The following is a 22,253-nucleotide window of genomic DNA, read 5'->3' on the forward strand; positions in this document are numbered from 1 at the left end:
TAATTTGCAAAAACACGTAAAGGGCAAATGTCTAAAATGTGATACTTCATTTAATGGCATGGTGAATCTTGAATATTCCTAACGATTGTTATGGCAAATAAGTTACTTTTAGTGAGAAACTTACTTTTTTAGCTAGAAACCTCATTATAAAACAGAAACTTTTAGGAAATATCTAGATATAGTTTTTACATAACTTATGTTTATCTTTTATGACCTTTAAAAAATTGTTGAAAAATGCAATTCTTTAATAATTTTCCATCGTTTATATGCTAGATCCACTCTTTGTCTATTACATTTTAGTTGCCTCAAGTTACTAAAGTCTCCTGTAAGACTATTTAGGTTAAGACATTTTTGAAATTTATGTTCACCCGTAATTGAATAGCTGTGTCTGTGGGTTAGCCTATTTTATTAAATAACTTAAATAAATAAACTAACTATTGACTATTGAAGTCAGATTTTTATTACTCACTATCAGTAACACGTTAAAGCGTATAGCAAAAATTCCCGTGGCTTTGCCATTGTTCGAATAATTAGCGTAAACGATATATCACATGTATGTGCATTCTGCCACTATTATTTCCATATAATTATCATAACAAGGGTCAGAACGTCGCATGGTAATTTTAAGTTTGGAGTTCACGAGTTGGAAACACTGACGGAAAAATTAGTGCACTCGGCGCGTTCGAAGCTCGTTTACACATACATCGATTGTCAGTGATACCTGCTTAAGTTGCTAAACGCTCATTCAACTCAATTCGGACGTTGAACGGTGTGATAAAAGCAGTTAAAAGGAATTGCTGTTGACACGTTTTTTGGTGAAGGTTTTAATATTTTCCAGTGCGATTCAATGTCGGTAAGTAGTTCTAGAAAAAAATTTGCTATTTAATTTCCGCTTTTGATCTTAAATCGAAAAGATAAGAAATTGAAAATCTAGTTGGCTGATATAATCTAATATTTAGTCCAAGAATTTTATCTCTAAATATATTTATGATAATATATTTCTTCCTACTTGCTACTACTGTTGTATATCAATTTTATCCAGGGTTTCTCACAGTAAGCATTCGTTAGAAGTATATAGAGTTAGGAAAAACTTACAAGATTGCCATTTTGGGACTTAGGGTTATTCACAAGTTCCTTTTATTCAAAAATATTTTCAAGGTCACACCACTTCCGGATACACCGAAAGGCGCCATTAAGATCCTTAATTTTGAATGGAATGACCTCTATATTATTTTGTTTTTGAATTTTTAAAGAATTTTTGGAATGAGTTTCATTTTGTTGTTATGTTATAATTACATTCAATTTCGTTGCTTTAACACAAATATATTACTTTTAAAAACACAAACGACATTGTGGTTCCTGCAAAATATCGCGTCAAAATGGAACATACGGATTACCAAAAGGCAAATATGGGGAACCTTAAAGCAGATCGATGCATAATTGAATTATGTATCTTAATATCGAAAAATATTCAAACGGTTATCAAATTTTGATTTATCGCCTACAGGTATAGGTAGGTATCAGTCAGTTTATAGAGTTTTCTTAGAAATATTTTTAAATTTGATGTAGGTTAGGTTTTTGATTTCTGGCTTGAGTTTCAACCTGTACAAGAAAACAAATAAGTGAGCTGATCAAGTATTCTATAAACAACCTTGCGAATGAGTGGGGAATTTCTTAAAATTATCATTTCATTTCAAGAAAATTAATATATGTGGAAAGTGGCGTAGTAGTGTTAGTAGTAGTAAACATTTAGGAGTTAATATTTTTTAAAGATTTTTAAATAGGTAGATTTGACGCGAAAATTTATTCATATGATGAGGCCAACGCAGTCCCTAACCCAAATGAATTCCCAAAATTTTGACATTATTCACAGTATTAGCATTATTAATGGGAGGAAAGGTTATTTTTAGTTTTTTTTTTTCTCGATTTTGTTTTGGCTTGTTTATATTAAAAACTTTCATCAGTAATAAGCTCGAATCATAATCCTATAAAATAATTTTATTTAGTTGCTCAAATTTATATATAATAAAAAAAAGGGGTCCTGAAACAGAGCCTTGGGGTACGCCTGTTGAAACATCGACAAGACTTGACCTCATGCTAACAACCTTTCTTTTGCAATGAATTGAATAACTTTACCGAAAATGATGATGATAATGAAAATAGGTCTAAAATTATCGGTCTCCCCTTTTGAACTTTAAGAACACTCTCCCTCCAGGAAATATTTATTTTTTAGTACGAAGCGATAAAATTCCCTTTACTAAAAATACATTTAAATTATACACTTCACTAAATTTCATTTTCATTTTTTATAGCTAATTATGTCAGATTGAACTACAAGGATTAAAAGGAATGAGTTGTGTTTGTGGAGACCAGTTTATTACGTCTTTACATTACCAGCTCCAAGGTTATCTTTCAGCACATAAATGCCTTGGGTTGTTTGGATATTCAGACCAAATCTTTGCATTAGTTTTACCAAAGCTATGAAAAACAAACACATATTTAAATAGAATCGGTTATTTCGAAAAGGGTACATTTACTTAACAATAAATTTTACACTGAAAAAAAAATATTCTTAATAAATTGCGAACACATGTGGTATCAATTTTATAAACCAAATAGTTTTGTCAAAAATTGAAAAGTTCTATAAATGTTACTTTAGTCACGGGGTTGATTATATCCTTGAGAGTGTTTAACAAACTAGTGTTTGAAGAAATGTATCAACGTGACTAAATGCCGTCTGGTGTGACCATTAGAATTGAAAATATCATCAGCGTTTTAAATGTACTGAAAACATCCAGTCGCTACCAAACCCATGACTAAAGTACCGGAAATGTCCGAAGCGGATCGCGACAGTGTTTGACAAAGCTGTCGTCTGTGTTCACTCATCAGTGCATAATTTAATATTTTAGAGTAGGGTATAGAAAATAGTTATTCTGTATGTATTGGCGAGAAATGCTATTTTGGTTATCGAGAACTGGTTTTTTGTAACGAGAAGCAGACAAGTCGATATCATCAAAGTATTTCTCGCACTGGTTTATTTGGATTTTTAATTATATTTATACACCACCACAAAATATCACAAAAGGATAGAGGCTTCTTCAAATTATTCCTTACAAGCAAAACCAATTTAAGAAATAAATTGTCATTGTATCAATGTGCCAAACATTGTAATTTTTTGAAGATTGTCGGAAAAATATATTATTGATTATCATAAGTAATAACATAACATTTAACTATGTACTATATAACCCAGAATAATATTTATTTAGCATGCTTTACAAGTATGCGTAAGTTATTTTACCATTTTCGATTTTAGTATTTTAATTTGTATCTTTAAAAGTATTCGTTCGTTTAAAATAATTGAATCATGCATTCATAAAAACAACACATTAACTCAACAAATACTAATACTAAATAATAAAACAAGCAATATATTTGTGAACAGTCAATATTGTGAATTTTCTTAAATTTCACAATATCAGTTGGATGTTTGCTTCAAACTTTCTATGTTTTAAAATTCCAGAATAAGTTTTATTAAATAATTGCTACTACTACCACTACTCTACTTCCACATCGGTAGACTATTTAAATATGCTACAAATTAAAAAAGTGAAAAAATGGCATAAGTCATAACACGTTTAATTTAATTAACATAAATTTTAAAAAAATAATAATAACGCTAATTATATTATTCCTTATACATTTTAAAAAATGTTGTCGAACACGAAGAAATACGCCCAATGATTTCGCAACAGCTTATTATTTTTTGTCGTAGATCATTGATATCTGTTATAGGTGTTTCATGAGCTAAAAACTTTATGTGCCACAAAAAATAAGTCCGTCGGATTAAGGTCTGGTGAGCAAGGAGGCCAAGCTAGAGGTCCGCTCCGACCTATCCATCGATGTTCAAATGCCTGATTTAAATACCTTCATACAGCCAATGTAAAATGGGGTGGAGCGCCATCTTGCCTTAACCATATGTTTTGTTTCCACTGCAAGGATACCTCTTCCAGCAAAGGTGGTAGTTCCTTTTGGAGAAATGGCAAATACATTTCCCTATTAAAGGATCCGTTAAAGAAAGATATAAGATTATCTCCTATAATCCCTGCCAATGCATTTAAAGAAAACCGGCGCTGATATTTTCCTTTTTGCATGTGGGCTTTCAATGTTCCACTGATGCATATTTCGAAAATGTTCAATGACATCACGACTGAATGCTGCCTCGTCAGTCAACAATGTTTAAATGTAAATCTAATTTCCTGGAATATTAAAATCAAACGCAAACATACAAAATCTCAAAAAGCATATCTAATCATATAAATAAAATAACAAGTTTTTTAAAGCCCAACTGAAAAGAAATATTTTATTCCATTTAGGATTTTTCCCCCTACATTCCCTTTCAAGGTCAACAAAAACGCTTTTTTTTTATTTTCGCGTTTATTTTCGTACAGTATATACCAAATAAAAACTTTCTTTTCGGCTGGAAGTGTACTCGAAATTTACCCCGAGGTCATGGTTCAATTTGATATTCGGGTGTTTTGCTTGTATTTTATACCGTCTAAAACCTTGTTCGATCGTTTTTTCTAAAAGTAATAACAAGTTTTCCATATTTAAGCAGAAAATTATTTTTAATCATTTGGAAAACTTTCCGAACCAGATAAAAGCGCGAATTTATATTGAATACAGGGTAGCACACTATTGCGAGATTTTTGCATATCTCCATAACAACTTATTTTATCGAAAAATTTTAATCAAATAGTTTACTTCAATGTGCTGCTTTTATATTTGCCTTTTAATCATTTTTAATTATCGATATGCGCGAAATTAATATTGAAAATTAATTTATCGCTTACAGAGTGTCGACAATTTACCAACCAATTACATATTTTTCATTCAAACAAGACACCCTGTATGGTGTTGTGTACAAATTAATCCTACATCCATTTTCAACAGTTTTCTTGTTATTTTGTATTTTCTAACGAAAGTCAATCAAATCCCAAATTTATTTCTAAGTTACGTTATCTTGTGTTATTTATGTTCAGAAGCCCACAATTTTCTATTTATTATTGATGTTTGACAGACACTGAGAAACAATTTTTTAAGAAATAAAATTAACATGACAAACGGCAAAATGTTGTTTAATTAGCACATTAAATAAATCCAGGAAAAATTGAATTTAGAAAGCAGTAATCAATCAAAGACATAAAAACTTGTAACACATGCAACAAGAAATATAATATGAAGGTAAACATAATCGTTACGATAATTATATGACAACATTTTTGTTAAAGCACTTAATAAAATCTAGTATCGTTCGCGTAATGAACCATCAATGTTCGTCTTGATGATACAGGTAAAAAATAAAAACTACACTATTTCGTCTTTAAAGTCACGGATTGGAAGAGGGCTACAAAGCGATTTGTATAGCCAATTTCAGAGTTCCTTAACTCCATTAAAGCAAATAAAACCAAAATCATGTCAAATTTGTTCATCTTGAAAGAATTTTGGGGATCGACTGTAATAGGAAATACAAAATAGCAACAAAATCGTTGAAACTGTCATAAGGGAAAGGCATAGTCAAATTGATGTAGTATTAAATCATGCACCACCCTATACAATAATATACAGAGCGTTGCATTGCATCATTGAAAATGATGTAATTTGTAATTGTAATAAATCAATTTCCAAATCCAAAGAACGATTGTTTTATTTCCGTTTATTATACAAACGATTACCAGGAGTTAAAATTGGTTTAAAGGCGCATTGTTTAAACTAATGTCACATCTTTCAAAATTTTCATACTAATCAAGGTATCTATCTGTTCCATTTCAAATAGGAAAATAGGTAAGAAAAAAGAAAAAAAGAAAAAAGAAAAAAGAATCCCGCAGTGCAGAGCTACCCGGTATAAGTTGTATGGCATTGACATTTATCGGATAGTTTTCTTAGAAATGCTACACAATGTGTTTTTCAATTTGTAAACCAAGTGACAGAAATATTTAGGCAAATTGTCGCTTAGTATTAAAATATGAAAATGAATGCCGATGCCCACAACAGTTAATCGTTGCCTGAGGCGTAAAAAAAATTAGCACTTTTACGAAGCTACTAACTTCGAAAATCTTCTGCAGCAAGTTCACATTTTCACGAAATTATATATTTTCACATGACATTTGTTTTCGGTATATATAGTAGCAAGTAGTTTGTAAATATTACATTTGATAAAGACACTGTGTTGTCGAAACAATTGTCATGTCAAAATATATAATTTCGTGAAAATCTGAACTTTCAGTTCTTATTCATTTTGATATCCCTTTCTTATGAAAAGAAGCTTTTTTTTGTCATATAGCATATGCATGAACAATGTAATCCAATTTCTTGGATTACGCAATGCCCTGAGAAAAAAAAATCAAATACCCTTACCCGCCGGCTTGACACCATCAAAAATATAGAATTATCAAGTGGTTATTTTGGGTTTCATTAGTGTTCGAAATAAATTAGGTACTTATCTTTCAACTGTAATGTTGCACTTGCTGTTGGTTATAGCTTTTTTTGTAAATCCCGGGAAATTATTTGCAGACGTGTATATTACCGACTTTTTTTAATAGAATAGAATAGAATAGAATAGAATTTATTGACAACGTTTTGTTCTTACAATTATGGCAAGTCATAAATACAATGCGTAAAATATATGTTTATAAAAGACAAGACAATGAATAAATTATATCAAAAGTGTGTACATTATATAAAACAGTGTATAATACATAAGAACAGGACAGTGTATATAACAAAGTACAGGACGTTTATATAAATAAACAAAAGGAAGCAACGTCAACAAAATCATAGAAAGTCATTGCACAGTCACACCGTTCACAGACGCTTCTTTGACTTCAGTCACAGCGTAAGTAAAAGCAGTGCCTTTTAAGAAAGTTTTTTTTAAATTTTCTATTACTTAGAAATTTTCACGTTAGCTGGTAGTTTATTGTACAAGTTTAAGTTTAGTGAATTTGTTTGACTTTTTGCGTGTTTGAATCTTGAAGCGCAAAGTAGCTTGTTATTTCTAGTTAAATAGTCATGGTAAGAGGAGTTCTGACTGAAGATGTTTTTTGTGTATTTCTAATAATTGATAATAAATATACAAACCAGGAAGTGGCATAATTTCCAACTTCTTAAAAATTGATCGGCAGTGCTCCAGATAACCTACACCGGCAATGAACCGAACAACTTTCTTTTGGAGTTTAAATGCCTGGTCTGCTGTGGCAAAATTACCCCTGAGAACTATGCCGTAAGTTAGATGAGAGTGAAAAAGAGAAAAATAGGTAACTCGCAATGTGCCCGCGATAACCAGTCCTTTAAGTTTACGTATTATAAAAATATTAGAGGCCATTTTTTTACACAACATGTATGAGGGGCCCAATTTATACTATCATCAAGCGTTACTCCCAAAAGCCTCACATTGTTGCCCTGCAGTAGATTATTATTAGTTGAGAAAACAAGACCTTGTGTCTTATCTGTGTTTGGTTTAAGGTTATTGTTGTTGAACCAAAGTTCCGCCATCCGCTCATCATTATCAACATTGTGCATAAGTTCATTGGAGTCATTGCCATAAGTCACAAACGATGTATCATCCGCATAAAGTGTACACTTATTGGGGAACAGAAAATGAATCAAGTCATTGATGTAAATAGTGAACAGTAGCGAACTCAAGACGGAGCCCGGAGGCACGCCACTGCTCATAACGATCAACTCCGATATGTTATTGTTAAAGACTACACACTGTTTTGTGTCAGTCAAATATGACCTGATAAGTTCCTGAGGGTGACCACGGACACCATATCTGCCAAGCTTCTCCAGAAGCAGGTCATGAGAGACGCAGTCGAAAGCCTTAGTGAGGTCACATAGCGTGAGTGCAGCTTGTTCCCTCTTTTCCAGGCCCTCCACCAAGTCTCCCACAACTCTACGAACTGCCTGCACAGTGGAGCAGCCGGTCTTAAAACCAAATAGGGAATCACAAATGCATTTTGTTTGTCGAAAAAATCATGATAATTGATTTTTCAAAAGTGTCTCGAAGACCTTACCAAGTATGGGAACTATTGATATGGGTCGGAAATCATTTACCTTTACTTTTTTTAAATATTGGAACCACCCTCGCCACCCTCAATTGCGCGGGAAAACTTCCACTATCAATACAATTGTTAAATAAAAATGTGAGAGGTGTTACAATCTCGTTACAATTACACAGTCTAAAACATCGTCTTCTGCCATCCAATGCAAAAAGAATGACGAAGTTACATTTGGGATATTATTCAGGCACTCACTCCGTACTTCAGGGTTGACAGTTAAAGAGGCCAGAATATCAGCAGCAACATTGGTAAAAAACTCATTAAATTCATCGGGTGAAAGAGTGCTTGAAGGGTCACTTTTTTTATAACAATTTCTTTCATAATTCATAATTTTTCATGTATCTCTGGCTTTATTATTAGACCGACATATAGTTATCAAACGCTTTTTTTTTATTTTACCATTTTTTTTGTATTTGCTGTGAAAAAATTTATAAATAAGTTAATTATAATAATGCAGATTATCGCTGTGATTTCCCTCGTAGTGTTTATTGGTAAATTTCTGAAAATATGATAAACGCTGATGCATCAGATCACTTAAATAGCTACATAATGAACGGAAAGAAAATAATTTAGACAGGGTGTTCGAAACAAATGCGTAATGTAGTCGTTATTTGTTTGTTTTATAGATTACGTACTAGACTTTTTTAATTGTTTCTCTCACTCTGTGTAATTTTAAAATCTCAAATTTGAACAACGCTATGGAGGTTTGGCGGCTACATTTTTTTTTCGCTTTTTTTCCCCTAAGCGTTTTACATATCTCTTATCTTACTGTCTACTTTAGAAATCTCTAGAATTGATAGTTAAGTATAATGCTGTTGAACGGTACTTTTTATCTGGTGAAACCATTTGAAATGATTTTAAGTTATCCTCCCAAATAATTAATCACATAATGGCTGTTTCATTTAAAAATTATGAAAACTAAAAATATTTTCTGGAAACTTTTTAAATACAGAAATAAAATGAATATATAATAAATAGATGACTCTCCTCTGAAACGGATACTTCCATAACTTTGGAAGTTACGGGTTGGTTTCTAGTTAAATGCATTTTTCAGAGTAATCTATTTATATTACGCGAATTGAGTTATAAGTGACAATAATTTAATTAGATCGGCTGTTTCAGACCTTAACGCCAATTTCAGCTAAGTTCTGAAGACGCCATCTGTAGCAAAAAAAAATCCATAAGGATTGAGGCATATCATTGAGAAGAGAAAAAATAGCACGATTTAGCGAAATCAAAAAAATATGGTATACTAAAAAAAACTGTTATGCACATCAGTGAATTCTACATAAAACCATGTATCAGAGGGCGTTTTTATCTTTTTAAATCACATAACCCCCAACCAAGGGTGCTCAATGATAACCAGTTGAAAGACCGATTTAGAAATGTGTATCTTTAGTTATTTTCAATATATGGAACAATCGAATTTAGAATGCAGTGCACAAGGTGTTTCATTTAGAATATGATTTCACATTACACATAAGGACAACATTTTGAGGACAGTCATACTCTTCGGAAATGTTTAACCTTCCATCACCACGCTATGTTATATATTGAATTGCCTGTATAACACGTTGTAGGCGCAATAAAAATCGATTTTTATATACAGAATACACCAATAAAACTAACCTTATCGAAGGCAATGGCGTGTTGACCGACTGGGAATAATTTCTCAGTACCAATTAAACTAAATAGTTTGGTTTTAATTGATTTTGTTTGTCTGTTTATTAGAAACACAACCTGGCCGGTCACACAATTATGTATAATCTGTGGTTTCTTTGCTTTTAAATCACAAATTAAAAGTTATAAAAAGTACCGTTCAAAAATATGTTATTAACAAGTTATTTCTCCGAACATCGCATTCAGTTCGAAATCGAACGTAGCGTAACGTACTACTCATTAGTCGTCATTATAAATCATATAAGTTAAGGAAAACTTTCAAGACTGGGTGAATAAAATTTTAATTTTAAATGTGGCCAGTGGCATAAGATGCAGCTACGTTATACGGGATGAATGAATTGAGCTTTACTGTTCTGAATTGTCAATATGAGTTAAATTGTTGCAGCAGCAGAAACTTTCCACAGCAATTAAAAATAAGTTGAATTAAAGATTTCTAAAGCAGCAAAATTATATGCCAATTTCAATAATAAAACTTTTGTCAAAAATAGTAGAAAAAATTACAAAAATAGACTACAGGGGCTGGCGAGTGCCAATATGGATTCCTAAAGGGTAACAATTCACTCAGATCATGTAAAGCCTTGATTCATACGGCCTCTTTGTAAATTTGAGAAAGTATTCGACTACTACTTACTACTAACTACATTATCAAAATTACAGAGAAATAACACTTCTAAATACAGCACACCAGTGTGGTATTGGCAGCGGTCGAAAAAACATACGAACACAAAATCGTTATTGAGATGCTCTGCATAGATTTTCGGCAGGCATGTGACTCGATTAAAAGAAAACGACTCATAGAAACACCAAATGAGTTGGGAATGACTCCAAAATTAGAAATACTGATTACCATGATTATGAAATGAACAGAAATTAGTATCAAAGCCAGAAAAACCGAGGAATTTGATATAAATGAAGGTCTCAGACATATATTGATACATTGTCAGTAACGTTATTTAACCCGGCTTTGCAGCATACACTAAGAAACATTGATAAGACAACAATAAGAAAAAGAGGGAATGATAGCGTATGCACACCCTATCGTACTAATTACTAAATACCAATTAGAGAATTAGAGAGATCGAACATGGTCTTAAAGGAAATTCTGCAACTGAATGAATATAAAACGAAAACAATGATCTGTGGAGGAAGAACTGATAATAGTTGCATTAAAATAGGAAGTAACATCTTTGAAGCAGTAAAGACATTTATATACTTTAGAGTAAGTATACCAGAAAGAGATACTGAAATTGAAGAAAAATAGCATCAGCCAAACATAGTCTTTTTATGTCATTAAGAACCTGCTAATAAGATTTTATCAAAAAAACTGAGAGATTAATATTTACAAAACTACAATAACACCAACTGTGTATGGAACGGTAACTATTACAATAACGAAGAAATTAAGGTGGTGGAAAGGAATCTCATTACAGCTTGTGAAAGTAAACGAAAATAATCGCAGGATAAGAATCAATGACTGACAGAGCTGAATGACAGCAAGTTGGATAAAGGAAGTACGAATAAAGTGAAGAGCAAAAGAGCTTAAATTCAATATTAGAGTGGAACGCAGGAGTAAGAAGAAGAAGGAGAAGACCCAGATCAAAATGATTGGAGGCAATTAAGGAAGACTTGAGAGTATGAAACAGAAGAAATGAAACTGACCCACCTCGTCAATTGGAACTAGAAGAATTTAGAAGTGTGAAGCCACTATTTATTCGATCAATGCGCTCTACTGTAACAAATTAAAAACGACATAGATAAGTAAATATTTGGCACTCCAGCAAAAAAAATATTTTTTATTAAATTGCAGAAGGTGGCAAAGATTATATTTAAACAGTATTTAAGATAGGTTTATCGAGTCTCATTCAATTATATGCAAACGTTATAAAATAAAATTCTAAAAACTCTTTAAAATAAAGATAGATTTATACAGATACTCCATACAAAGAGCTTTGTTTCAAAAAACTCAATAAATGAATGAACGAAGTATTAAATAGAAAATAGAAATGTAACAAAACAATCTATTTATGAGATATGATATAAATTCTTCTTTTATTTGAAAAATTATTAACTGTGCAATATGGCTTAGTTCAGATGCCCACCTTAGCTTTTACGGTGGCAAATTCGACTTCAAGAAACGTCACAAAAAAGTCTAGCCGGATCGAATTTAATGTCTTTTGTGAACAGCGCACATCACCAAAAGATGACTCTCAGATCATGCAAACTGTCGATTATGGCGTTCTGTTCTGTGGCAAGAGTGGACATTTTTTTTTAGAACTACATGTCGCCCAGGTCCGTATGGTTCAATTTTGCCTATGTCATTGTGCTGCAATACTCGTCGTTGATGGTAGACGTTTCAACAACGTCGTTTTCGAAAAGTCCAGAGCAAACAGTAAATTTTAGGGGGTGCATTGTCAACTGGTGAACCCCCGTAGGTTAGTGTCATCTCATATGAAGTAATTTCCCCTTTTAAGACAGCCATTCCTCCAAAAATGCGACTCGTCATCAAATATAATTTTTGGCCAAAATTAATTCTCTTTTCCAAACGGCTTGAAGCCCAGTCAGCGGGAATATAGCATTATTCCATGATCGAGAACTTTCACCTCCTGAATCAATTGGATCTTGTAGTGGGTTAGGTCTAAGCCCTAGAACAAAATTTGCTGTTGAAGTAGGTTGAAGTATGCGAAAGACCCATTTTTACCCTCCTGCAGCGATGTTCTAATTCGTTCCTTGAACGTACCGGTGTCGGCTATTGTCATATGTGTAATGCAAATATATATTTGATTGATTATTATGATGTATTCCCTAAACCAGTACTGCTGCAATCACTGCTTAGAGAATTAATTTATACCATCTATTGTGAATAAACCATAAATAATAAATGTATATGTTGTATATGTTGATAGAGAAAGTTGGTAAAATTAGTTAATTAATTAATACCCTGCTTTAATTCATATTTTCTCATATTCAATGTATTTTAAAAACCACGCAACAACACTGGAGATTGATTGGTCATCCAGAAAAAAAAGAAAAAAAGGTAACGTAGGTCCGGCCACGTTTTAGTTTCTAAGATGAGAGGGTGATAAATATTCAAGACACCAGACTTATTTTGCAATATCATAATTTTTTTGCCCGATTGTGTTGACATTTAGCAAAATCATATATAATGTTAAAAGGTTAATTTTAGCGAATTGTCAAAGAGATGTACATCACTCGCCTTTTTGCAATTGTACTTAAACACCAAATTTTTTTTTAAATAAAAATAATGAAAATTGATACTGCTTTTCATAAACTTAATTTTAAAAAATTAACGCAAAAAAAATGTTGAAAATGTTGACCATCATTTACCTCATTGTAAGCATACGACGTAAGGGTTTTTGCACTTCACCCTGCTTTACAAAAGCCGTTTTTTTAATATTTAACACTTCGCACCTTAGAAATTAAACTGTTCAGCACCTATGAACTTTTGTTTGTGCCAGCCGAGCGTGGGCTTCATGTAAGTATGGGCATCTGTAGTTATCGCCAAACACGCTTAAGAATAGGTAAAAAGTTTTCATTTTCTAAAACGCCGGAATACTTCAAGCAGACTAATGCTATAAGCACTTAAAAGTAAAAGTGGTGTTTTATTATATCATTAAACTAATACAATGTCGATTGTGCATAAAATTTAACTTTCCATTCTACAAGCACAAAATATCTACTTAAAATCCGTCGGTATAAAATTTCCAAGGGAACGAACCATAGAGAACTCATTAAAAGAAGCCAACAAGTGGAGCCCGCAATAAAATAGCGGCTCAACTACTCTAAAAATTTATACGCCGTGGATAGTTATGATATTTTCGTAGAGATGGCAATGATCTTCCGCGCATGCCTCTACACCACTAACCTCCACTTTGCTAAATTTTGTTTCTGAAGAGAGATACCCACACACTTGACTCCTGAATATTTAATAGGATCTGGACATATTTTAAGAAAACGCTGTCATTGGTTAAAAATGAGGTTTTAAAAGTTTTTCATAATTGCTTCATAAGTTCCTGTTTTATCATCGTAAGCAGAGCTGTATCTCTAGTAGCTATATGAGTGGGTGTAACGATAGCTACAACTGCCTCTTTAATCGATAACGCATGTCTTCATCAGAGATTTTGATCAGAATTTTGTTTGGAAATAAGCAAAATTTTAATATTAAAAATAAAATAGTATATTATATTTTAAAAAATGACATTTACATATTTTTTTAACGTTAATTGCACTTAATTATGTACAGTTATGGGATCGTCAGGCATCTATATACCAAAAACAAAAACAACAAAAAACAAAGTACCAAAAAATTTTATATTACTTCATACAAACATGGCATAAAACCCATTAAGAATATTAAACAATTTATCATTGAAAAAAACATCATTATCGTAATAATAACAGTCGTAAATGGTACTCTTTTAATGTCAATTTAAAAATTCACGTTAAATTCATGTCTTTGAATTTGTCAGTTAATTTATTTAATTTGATGAGACACATTCTTCCAAAGACTGTAGGATTCTGTTGAGCAATTGTTAATCTGCAGTATGGAACATTAAAAACTCCTTTTGACCTTGTGCCGTGAATTTCACATTATCGTACAGGTGAATTTGCTTTTGTAATTGTATGGTTAACAGTGGCAGACAATAAAAGGGCGTTAATTTTAATGTTTTCAAATATTTTTGCCATATGCATATTTTAGCTATTACATTTAATAATTTTTTTTGAAGAGCAAAAACCGAACAGGACTTGCTTGAATGTTCCCAGTATATCCAGTATATAATGGCATACGATATTATCGATTTAACTAGTCTAAAATATAATAACTTAGGAGTATTATCTGACACAGTAACACGAATATTCTTAATTAAAAACATCCTACTTACAATACTTAACCCTAACCCCTCTTGCAAGAAAAAATACGTAGTAAGTGGATCTAGCATGTTATCGAAATAGAAGAAGGAATATGGAAAGCTAATAACATGCTAGCAAACACTGTAGAGCCCCTTATTATTTCTCTGAACTCTAACGGCTGTAGTACTAAGAAAGTGATGACTAAAATTGGAGTGGAGAAGATTTTTTTTATTAATGACATTTAATACAATTTATCAATTTAAATATCACTCTTATTTCAAGGTAAATTTTTAATTGCTTGACCTTATAAAAGTTAGTAAGTACTTACGCTATCTTCTTCCATTCCCCAAATATCTGTTTATTGTATGTGACTCTAATTTATTAACGATTCGCGGTGTGTCGGACTTAAGAACTCAACAACAACAATTTTTCTGATCTTTACGATATGACCGATAAGTTTAATGGTCCCTGGCATTACAAATTTACATTTTATTACTCCCTAGCATTCAGAAACAAAATAAAACTAAAACTATTCTGGAATTTTTTCATTAAATTGATAAACAGACAACATGAGGCCTTAAATACAATAACAGAAAAAACTCGAGTGATCTTTAATAAATAAAATCACTGACAACGCCACCCTACAACGCTTCCGAATATTTTTTTTATTTACAGTTGCCGACGTGGTTATTATTTGCGATGTAAACTCATTTCGGCAGGGGTCCACGGATGAGGGTATGAGCCACGCAAACCAAACATACATGTTTTATAACTTTTGCCATAAACTAGAACATGGACCGAGATGAAAAGCTAGCGCAGGCGGAGATCGCAACGCTTGTCGTAATATTCGTCGCGACGGTTTTAGGAAATGGCCTCGTTTTGCTCGCATTATGGACTAGAACAAGGTATGACAAAACATTCTAGCGAACTCTATTACGGTAACTATGAGGCGGCCAATATGGATTTTGTGAGGCAAATTTTATTTAGAGGGTTTGCAATGAGTATTCTTTTCTTTTTCATACACTTTAACAATAGTGGCAGATCAATGTTATGAGAGATTTCTTCATTTTTCTACGTATTACTTACATTTTGAAATGTTTTACGTGCGTTTAAAGATCTATTGTGTTAATTTACTAAATTGCCAAATAATGCCTTTTGTTATTTCCGTAATACATCAATTAAATTAATTAAGTTTTATGAGATAATTCCGGAATTTATAGTTCTTAGTAGAATTGCTTGTTGTTAGGTGTTAATATTTTTTTATAAAAATCTGTCCCATATCAATGTATATATTTTTTTAGATCTTACGGACCAAAGAAGCTATCTCGGATGTTGTTCTTCATTTTGCACCTTTCTATGGCTGATCTCATAGTAGCATTTTTCAGCGTTCTTCCACAATTATGTTGGGAAATCACATACAGATTCAAAGGAGGATGTTTCCTGTGTAAAGTTGTAAAGGTATGGAATTATTGGAAGAACAAATAAATGAAAGTTCTGCATAGCGCCACCTATTTATGAGTAGTCGCAACGATGGCGACAGCTAGCCAGATATCCCCAGTACATCCAAACAGAAATCGAATCGGCAGCAAAACATAATTAGTTCACCAGGAATGCACATTTAAATATTCTGTAGTAGCAGCAAAAAGAGTTGCTTCTACAGTTGATTTAAACACATACAAACGCAAAATTGTATAACTAAAGTGACAAAAAAATTACTGCAAATTAATTTACGCTCGAGGATACTAATTCAAATATTTTTAGATAATCTAATTTTTCTCTAGATTATTTTTAACATTTTAGTAAACTTCTAGTTGTTAAAAATGACATTTCCTATGCCATCAATAGACTGCCGTAAGTCCGTACGATTCCTTACAACAGTTCTGTGAAAACTGTATTATATATATATATATATATATATATATATATATATATATATATATATATATATATATATATATATATATATATATATATATATATATATATATATATATATATATATATATATATATATATATATATATATATATATATATATATATTATTGTCTATTCTAAAATACGAATAAAGTTGATTTTGGGACTCATTTTCAATTTGCGGATTTCTATTAATATCTAATTGGGATTATGAATTTTTTCATTAATAATTAGGTTTAGACCAACTAATTTTATTAAAGTAGTAAAATATGTATATTCAAATAATCGGTATTTCTTTATACAGAACCATCAAATAACGACATGAAAATGCGTTCTTGACTTGTTGACAGATATGAACATAATTTGTTTTTCTGCTCCCTATAATAACCAATTATACACTCAAATATGAGGAGGGCATCATGGTAAGAAATTGGCTTCGGTGAACATCATTTTTGGGATATTTTAAATATGAATGAGGCCTTTTGGTATTTGTTAGATCTGACGGTCGCATTATAAATCACAATTTGTCGTAGAATAGTATATTATGCGGTAAACGTCATTTGACTCACCGAACGTGTTGCAGACTATACTTTTCTACGAGCGTTAGTTTTTCTGTGCATTTTCGCAAAACAACACGAATACATTCACTGACATGACCGTCAAAATTGACAAACGTCAAAATTCAAAGAGTGGGAAATATCTCCGAAAACATCCGATTGCTCCCAAATCCGTGCGGTAAAATCCCGGAAATATCCGAAGTGGCTCGGATTCATGCGAAACGAAACTGACGTGGTAAAGTGACGCTTCCCGCACGCTAGATCGGTGGGTAATTAGGTATTTTACAGACGGCAGCAAAAAAATAACATGTTATGCAACACGTTGACAATCTCCTTCAGTCCCTCGTTTATAAAAGCAAATCATTACTAAAGTGGCGTTTATCAAACTTGTTGCATCATATTGAAATGAATGATTTCTGTAACTGGAGATGTTTTTAACTTTCTTAAGCGATTTTCAACATTTTACTAACTAAATACGTTATATATAACTTATAATTTCTCTATGTGGATGATATATACGATTAAAAAGAGCATAAACAGCTCTATTTACTTAATTCGTGGCCAACTATGAGTTGCATATAAAAATAAAAGTTTATGTTATGAGGAATAAGCCAATGATGATATTCATATCTATTCCTTTTGTGTGTCTACAGTGCAGTAACATCACCAATTTTTATAAGAATAATTATTTTGAGAACTTTGAATTTTACAATTTAAAATATATAACATGAATGGATTTATATGAACTTTTATTTATTATATTTGAAAACTTGACTTTTAAATGCGCTGCTACAATAAACTCATGCATCCTCAATAATTTAATTTTTGAGCTAACTTAAAGTCCTTGCATTATTGGTGAGTCTTATTTTCCTTACTCTACAGCAACATCCACTTAAACCGCCAATTAGTTAGATGGATGTTGCTGTTATCGAGAAAATTTGCAAAATATTTAACGTTTTGCAGAAAATAATAAATGCAATTCTTTCAACGCAACAGCGCTTTATATACTCTATTTCTAGTATTGTCAGACGTTGGGTCCTTACCTAAGCCCATACATATTGATGGCAACAGCTGTGGATCGATATCAGGCTATATGCCATCCTTTAACGTACTGGGCGTGGTCGTCAAAAAGATCCAGCGCCATGGTATATGCCGCCTGGATAGCAAGTCTACTCTGCTGCGTACCGCAGGTTAGTAAACAGAGTATCTACTTTATAATTGTAAAGTTTTTAAAAGTTTTCATTTCTATTTTGGGGGCGTAGCGGAGAAATTCATCTTTCCTTATTTGATAACGTGCTAATTAGTACGTAATGAAGTTTTGATCTAAAAACAATGACAATGAACAGTTGGCACACGTAGATTTTTGAAAGTTAGTATAGAATTGTAAAAGCCTAGTTACCAATAAAAATCCATCCAAAGAAAACTGGGCATAACGTATAAAATAGCGTGTGTGTAGTAGTGACTTACTTCTTGGTATTCGCAACCGTTAACTGCTGAATCTACTGACAAATACTTTCTTTACTTTCTAGACCGAGACCTTTTGAACTTTTGAAATAATGTTTACGAATGTTTCACCATGGCGTTTTGTTGAATAACAAAAGCCGAGCTTAAATTATTGGCAAAAATACAGATATAACGCCTGCGATTTTTTTTCTCAATATCCCAGAAACTAGTAGCAATTTTCTTAATTTGTCACAAATGCTTTACCCTGAACTCCGTATCTTCTACCGTTTGTGAAATCCCAATAGCGATAAGCGAACTTTTCACACTAACCATAAATATTGATTAATGAGAGAATGAAAAATCATTCGGAAACTAAAATAAAGTAATTTCGTTAATTATGAACGTTATGATGTTATTGTTGTAATATAAGCATTATCAGCATTTGTCATGGAAATAAATTTAAGAAAAGCTTTTCCAGCTGATTAAGTTTAGATGTCAGGAGTTAAAGGTTTGCTAGATGGGGATAAATATATTTTCCAAAATATGTACAAAATCTCAAATCAATTGCTTAGTTTTTCTGTTAGCCTGTATATTGGCTCATGAACAAGTAAACTGAAAGGTAGCTGAAGTGGGACACCTATGAAATGGCCTAAGTTTTACTAGCTATAAGTTCCACTTTTCTGTACCGATGTTGGATTTTCAGACCATTATATCCTTTCATGTTATAATGGGTATGAATCTAAGGCGGCTATATACTTGCATTTTTTAGCGAAGAATTTTTATAATGTTGATCAACACTTTCCATTTTTTTGATACAATGCGTTGCTATAGGAATATGATCATTTTATGAAATTCCGTTTGTACTTAAGAATTAGAACTAAACAATAACAGGTCCAGGAACTTCGTAAAGGAATGAAAAGAAGAAACTCTATTTCTATTATTAACCTGAAAGGTGCATGTCGTAAATAGATTTTTGCAGGCTGCTGATTTGGACCAATTTCTGTTATTTCTTACTTCAATTTTAAAATAAAAACGAAACCTTACATAATTACCACATTGCCATGACAAATACAATCTACCAAAAAAATGGCAAAGACGTCCCGAGGTGTAGAATTAGTCATTTATCAAACATTTTAAAGAACTTTACATTCCCACCCTATATAACGATAAGGAATTTGAAAAAGTAATTCCAACGCTACTCATTAAGGATGACGCATTACACTGCTATAAGTTATACCTAATCAAAGGTTGCTATCTTCTTGGGTATCTCACTTCAACTGCAGTTCAGTTTATCTATGTCAAATAATTGAAATAGCTACTTTGTCAGTTCTCTCATTTTCTCTTCTTTGGCGAAATAGTTTCCAGATATTTATTATTACTATTGGTCCGAAATTACATCTCCTACTTTTAAATTTACCTTGTTTTATTGTAGCTAACAATTTTTTCATACATTGAAGTGGAACCTGGAGTATACGACTGTTGGGCCACATTCGCAACAACGTGGGGTGAAAAGGCTTACGTGATTTGGTAATTTTTTTTGAACACTGAATAACCTGATTTTCTGCAAACATTGTGAATTACTATTTCAAGAATTTACTATTAACATTATTAGTGTTCATTCATTGCATGAAATTTTCTTTTTTTTTAGAGTTAAAATGTTTATTTAATTATACAGGATGACTTTTTTTGGTTATTTTCAAGTTAACATGTTGTGTGTAGTTTACCAAGAGGACCTCCATTGGTCCTGTGATGGTTATAGACCAAGTGTGTGCGTGTGGAAAACGGAGCAAGTTAGCACATATTCTTATATAAAAATCAGACTTATTCTTGGACGATGAATATGGCCTTAAAATCTCCATACTGAATTCTGAACAAACCAAAAACAATAGAGGAAAAGAATAACAATAAATTGATACTATCTGCAAATCTCTATTCCTTCTGACCAAAACTCAATTCTTTACCAATATGAGAGAGAATCAGTCATCCGAGACAGGATGTTTGGTGAAACATCAGCAAGTTCAACAACCGATGCAGCAGGAATCCAGAAGATTTGTAAATATCTTAAGCACTATGCTTGTTAGTGCACATTTTTATCACCGGCCACATTTCTGCAGTTCTAAATTTGTTGATTTTTCCCAAAATTATATTTTAAATCGCCAACCAATTTTGTGATCTAAATTTTTCTCATAAATAATTTTTGTATGTATAGGTACGTCACGGCTAATTTGGTTTGTTGGCTAGTTTTCAAATAACCAAACCTAACCAGTTAATTTGCAAACTATCTAAATGAGCTGTTATTTTGTAGATATCTGCCGTTTCCCACAAGATAAGAGATAATTAGTGGATGGCTTAGAATCTAGCTGGTTTCATTTGCTTTGGTTAATATACAGTTTTTTTAGACACTTTGTACACTATCCAATTGTCTTTAGTTAGTATGATTACTATAAGCGTCTTAGTTGTCTAAAACAGCTAGTTTACTGGCTAACATGAACATTACTGTACACATACATATAATATAATACACTATATACCGTATTTTTTTTACAGGAACGGTAATTAAATTAATTATTTTAAAAACATGAAGTTTCAGTAATTTCGTATTTTCATGTAGTCGTTTTGAATGTACAACATTATTACAAAAAAGCTGTCGATTATTAAAGGTACAAGTCGCATGATTTTTAGCTCTCGACTGTACCTGTAAACAACAAGATCATGGCACATTTAAAGTACCTTTAGTATATTTTTATTTATTTTCAAACTTTGATGTAGATACTTATTTAATTTTGCTGGAAAAATTATTAAAATGACGAAAACGACCCGTAAAGATGAGTTCAATAACCAGTTACTGTTTAAGTTTTAATCATAACTCATAAATAATGCTTTTCATAAAATTTCCTTTTTTCATTATTGTTTCTTACATTTTTTGCAGAAATCTTTTATAATTCGCAAAAGAGTTAATGTAATGTTTTTTCTTTATTTCCTGACCTTAAACGTCCCTAATATTCCAGGTACGCAACTTCAGTATTCATTGTACCGCTCACGGTACTGATTTATACGTACGGCTGCATTTGTCGGGAAATTTGGCGGTGCACCGATTCAAAAATGAGCCCCCGCCACTCCAACGAATTGAAAGGGGCGGGTCTGCCTTTGATTTCTAGGGCAAAAATCAACACCGTTAAGCAGACGGTGGCGGTTATAGCGTTGTATATTTTGTGTTCAACGCCATTCATCATGGCCCAACTGTGGGCCACCATCGACCCCACAAGTTCCTTCTTGGAAGGTAGTTAGCATTACGTATACAAAAAAATAAGAGCCAGAAAACTCTATTCTCGCTTTTTAGGTCCTGTGTTCACAATCTTGGGCCTTCTATACAGTCTAAACAGCTGCGCGAATCCCTGGATTTATCTTTCTTTTAACAAAGAACTGTCCAAATTACTACTTAATCATTATTTATGTCGTCACAAAGACGATTACGTAGAAGCCAGCGATGGTAAACTTCCTTGCTTTTAATTCACTTTTATGAATGTAAATTGCTTATTTCCAGGTCCTCGATTAAGCAACTCCTCTGGAGAACAAATTACAACAGTGAGAAATTCCCAGCCCAGCTTAGGAAAATTTCAAGACGACTATTAAAACTCCTGTATCTAGAATATAATTTGTGTAAGACTAAA

At 32.2% G+C, this 22,253-nt stretch overlaps 1 protein-coding gene across 1 annotated transcript; it reads left to right on the top strand.

Moving 5' to 3' along the window:
* The first annotated feature begins 650 nt into the window (after positions 1-650).
* LOC132698815 (vasopressin V1a receptor-like) lies at positions 651-22,253 on the top strand. The gene is made up of 9 exons (XM_060665134.1): positions 651-853; positions 15,342-15,401; positions 15,456-15,571; positions 15,968-16,124; positions 18,159-18,329; positions 20,015-20,109; positions 21,591-21,862; positions 21,923-22,072; positions 22,127-22,253. The coding sequence occupies exons 2-9, from the start codon at positions 15,396-15,398 to the stop codon at positions 22,213-22,215; spliced, it is 1,056 nt and encodes a 351-aa protein (XP_060521117.1). The 5' UTR covers positions 651-853; positions 15,342-15,395; the 3' UTR covers positions 22,216-22,253.

Source organism: Cylas formicarius, unplaced genomic scaffold (assembly GCF_029955315.1).
Source record: "Cylas formicarius isolate icCylForm1 unplaced genomic scaffold, icCylForm1.1 PGA_scaffold_10__41_contigs__length_53128322, whole genome shotgun sequence".
Taxonomy (NCBI): Eukaryota; Metazoa; Arthropoda; class Insecta; order Coleoptera; family Brentidae; genus Cylas; species Cylas formicarius.

Coding starts and splice junctions, on each gene's coding strand:
- LOC132698815 (XM_060665134.1), top strand. Junction 20,110..21,590: donor GAAAAGGCTTACGTGATTTG/GTAATTTTTTTT, acceptor CTAATATTCCAG/GTACGCAACTTCAGTATTCA. Junction 21,863..21,922: donor CACAAGTTCCTTCTTGGAAG/GTAGTTAGCATT, acceptor CTCGCTTTTTAG/GTCCTGTGTTCACAATCTTG.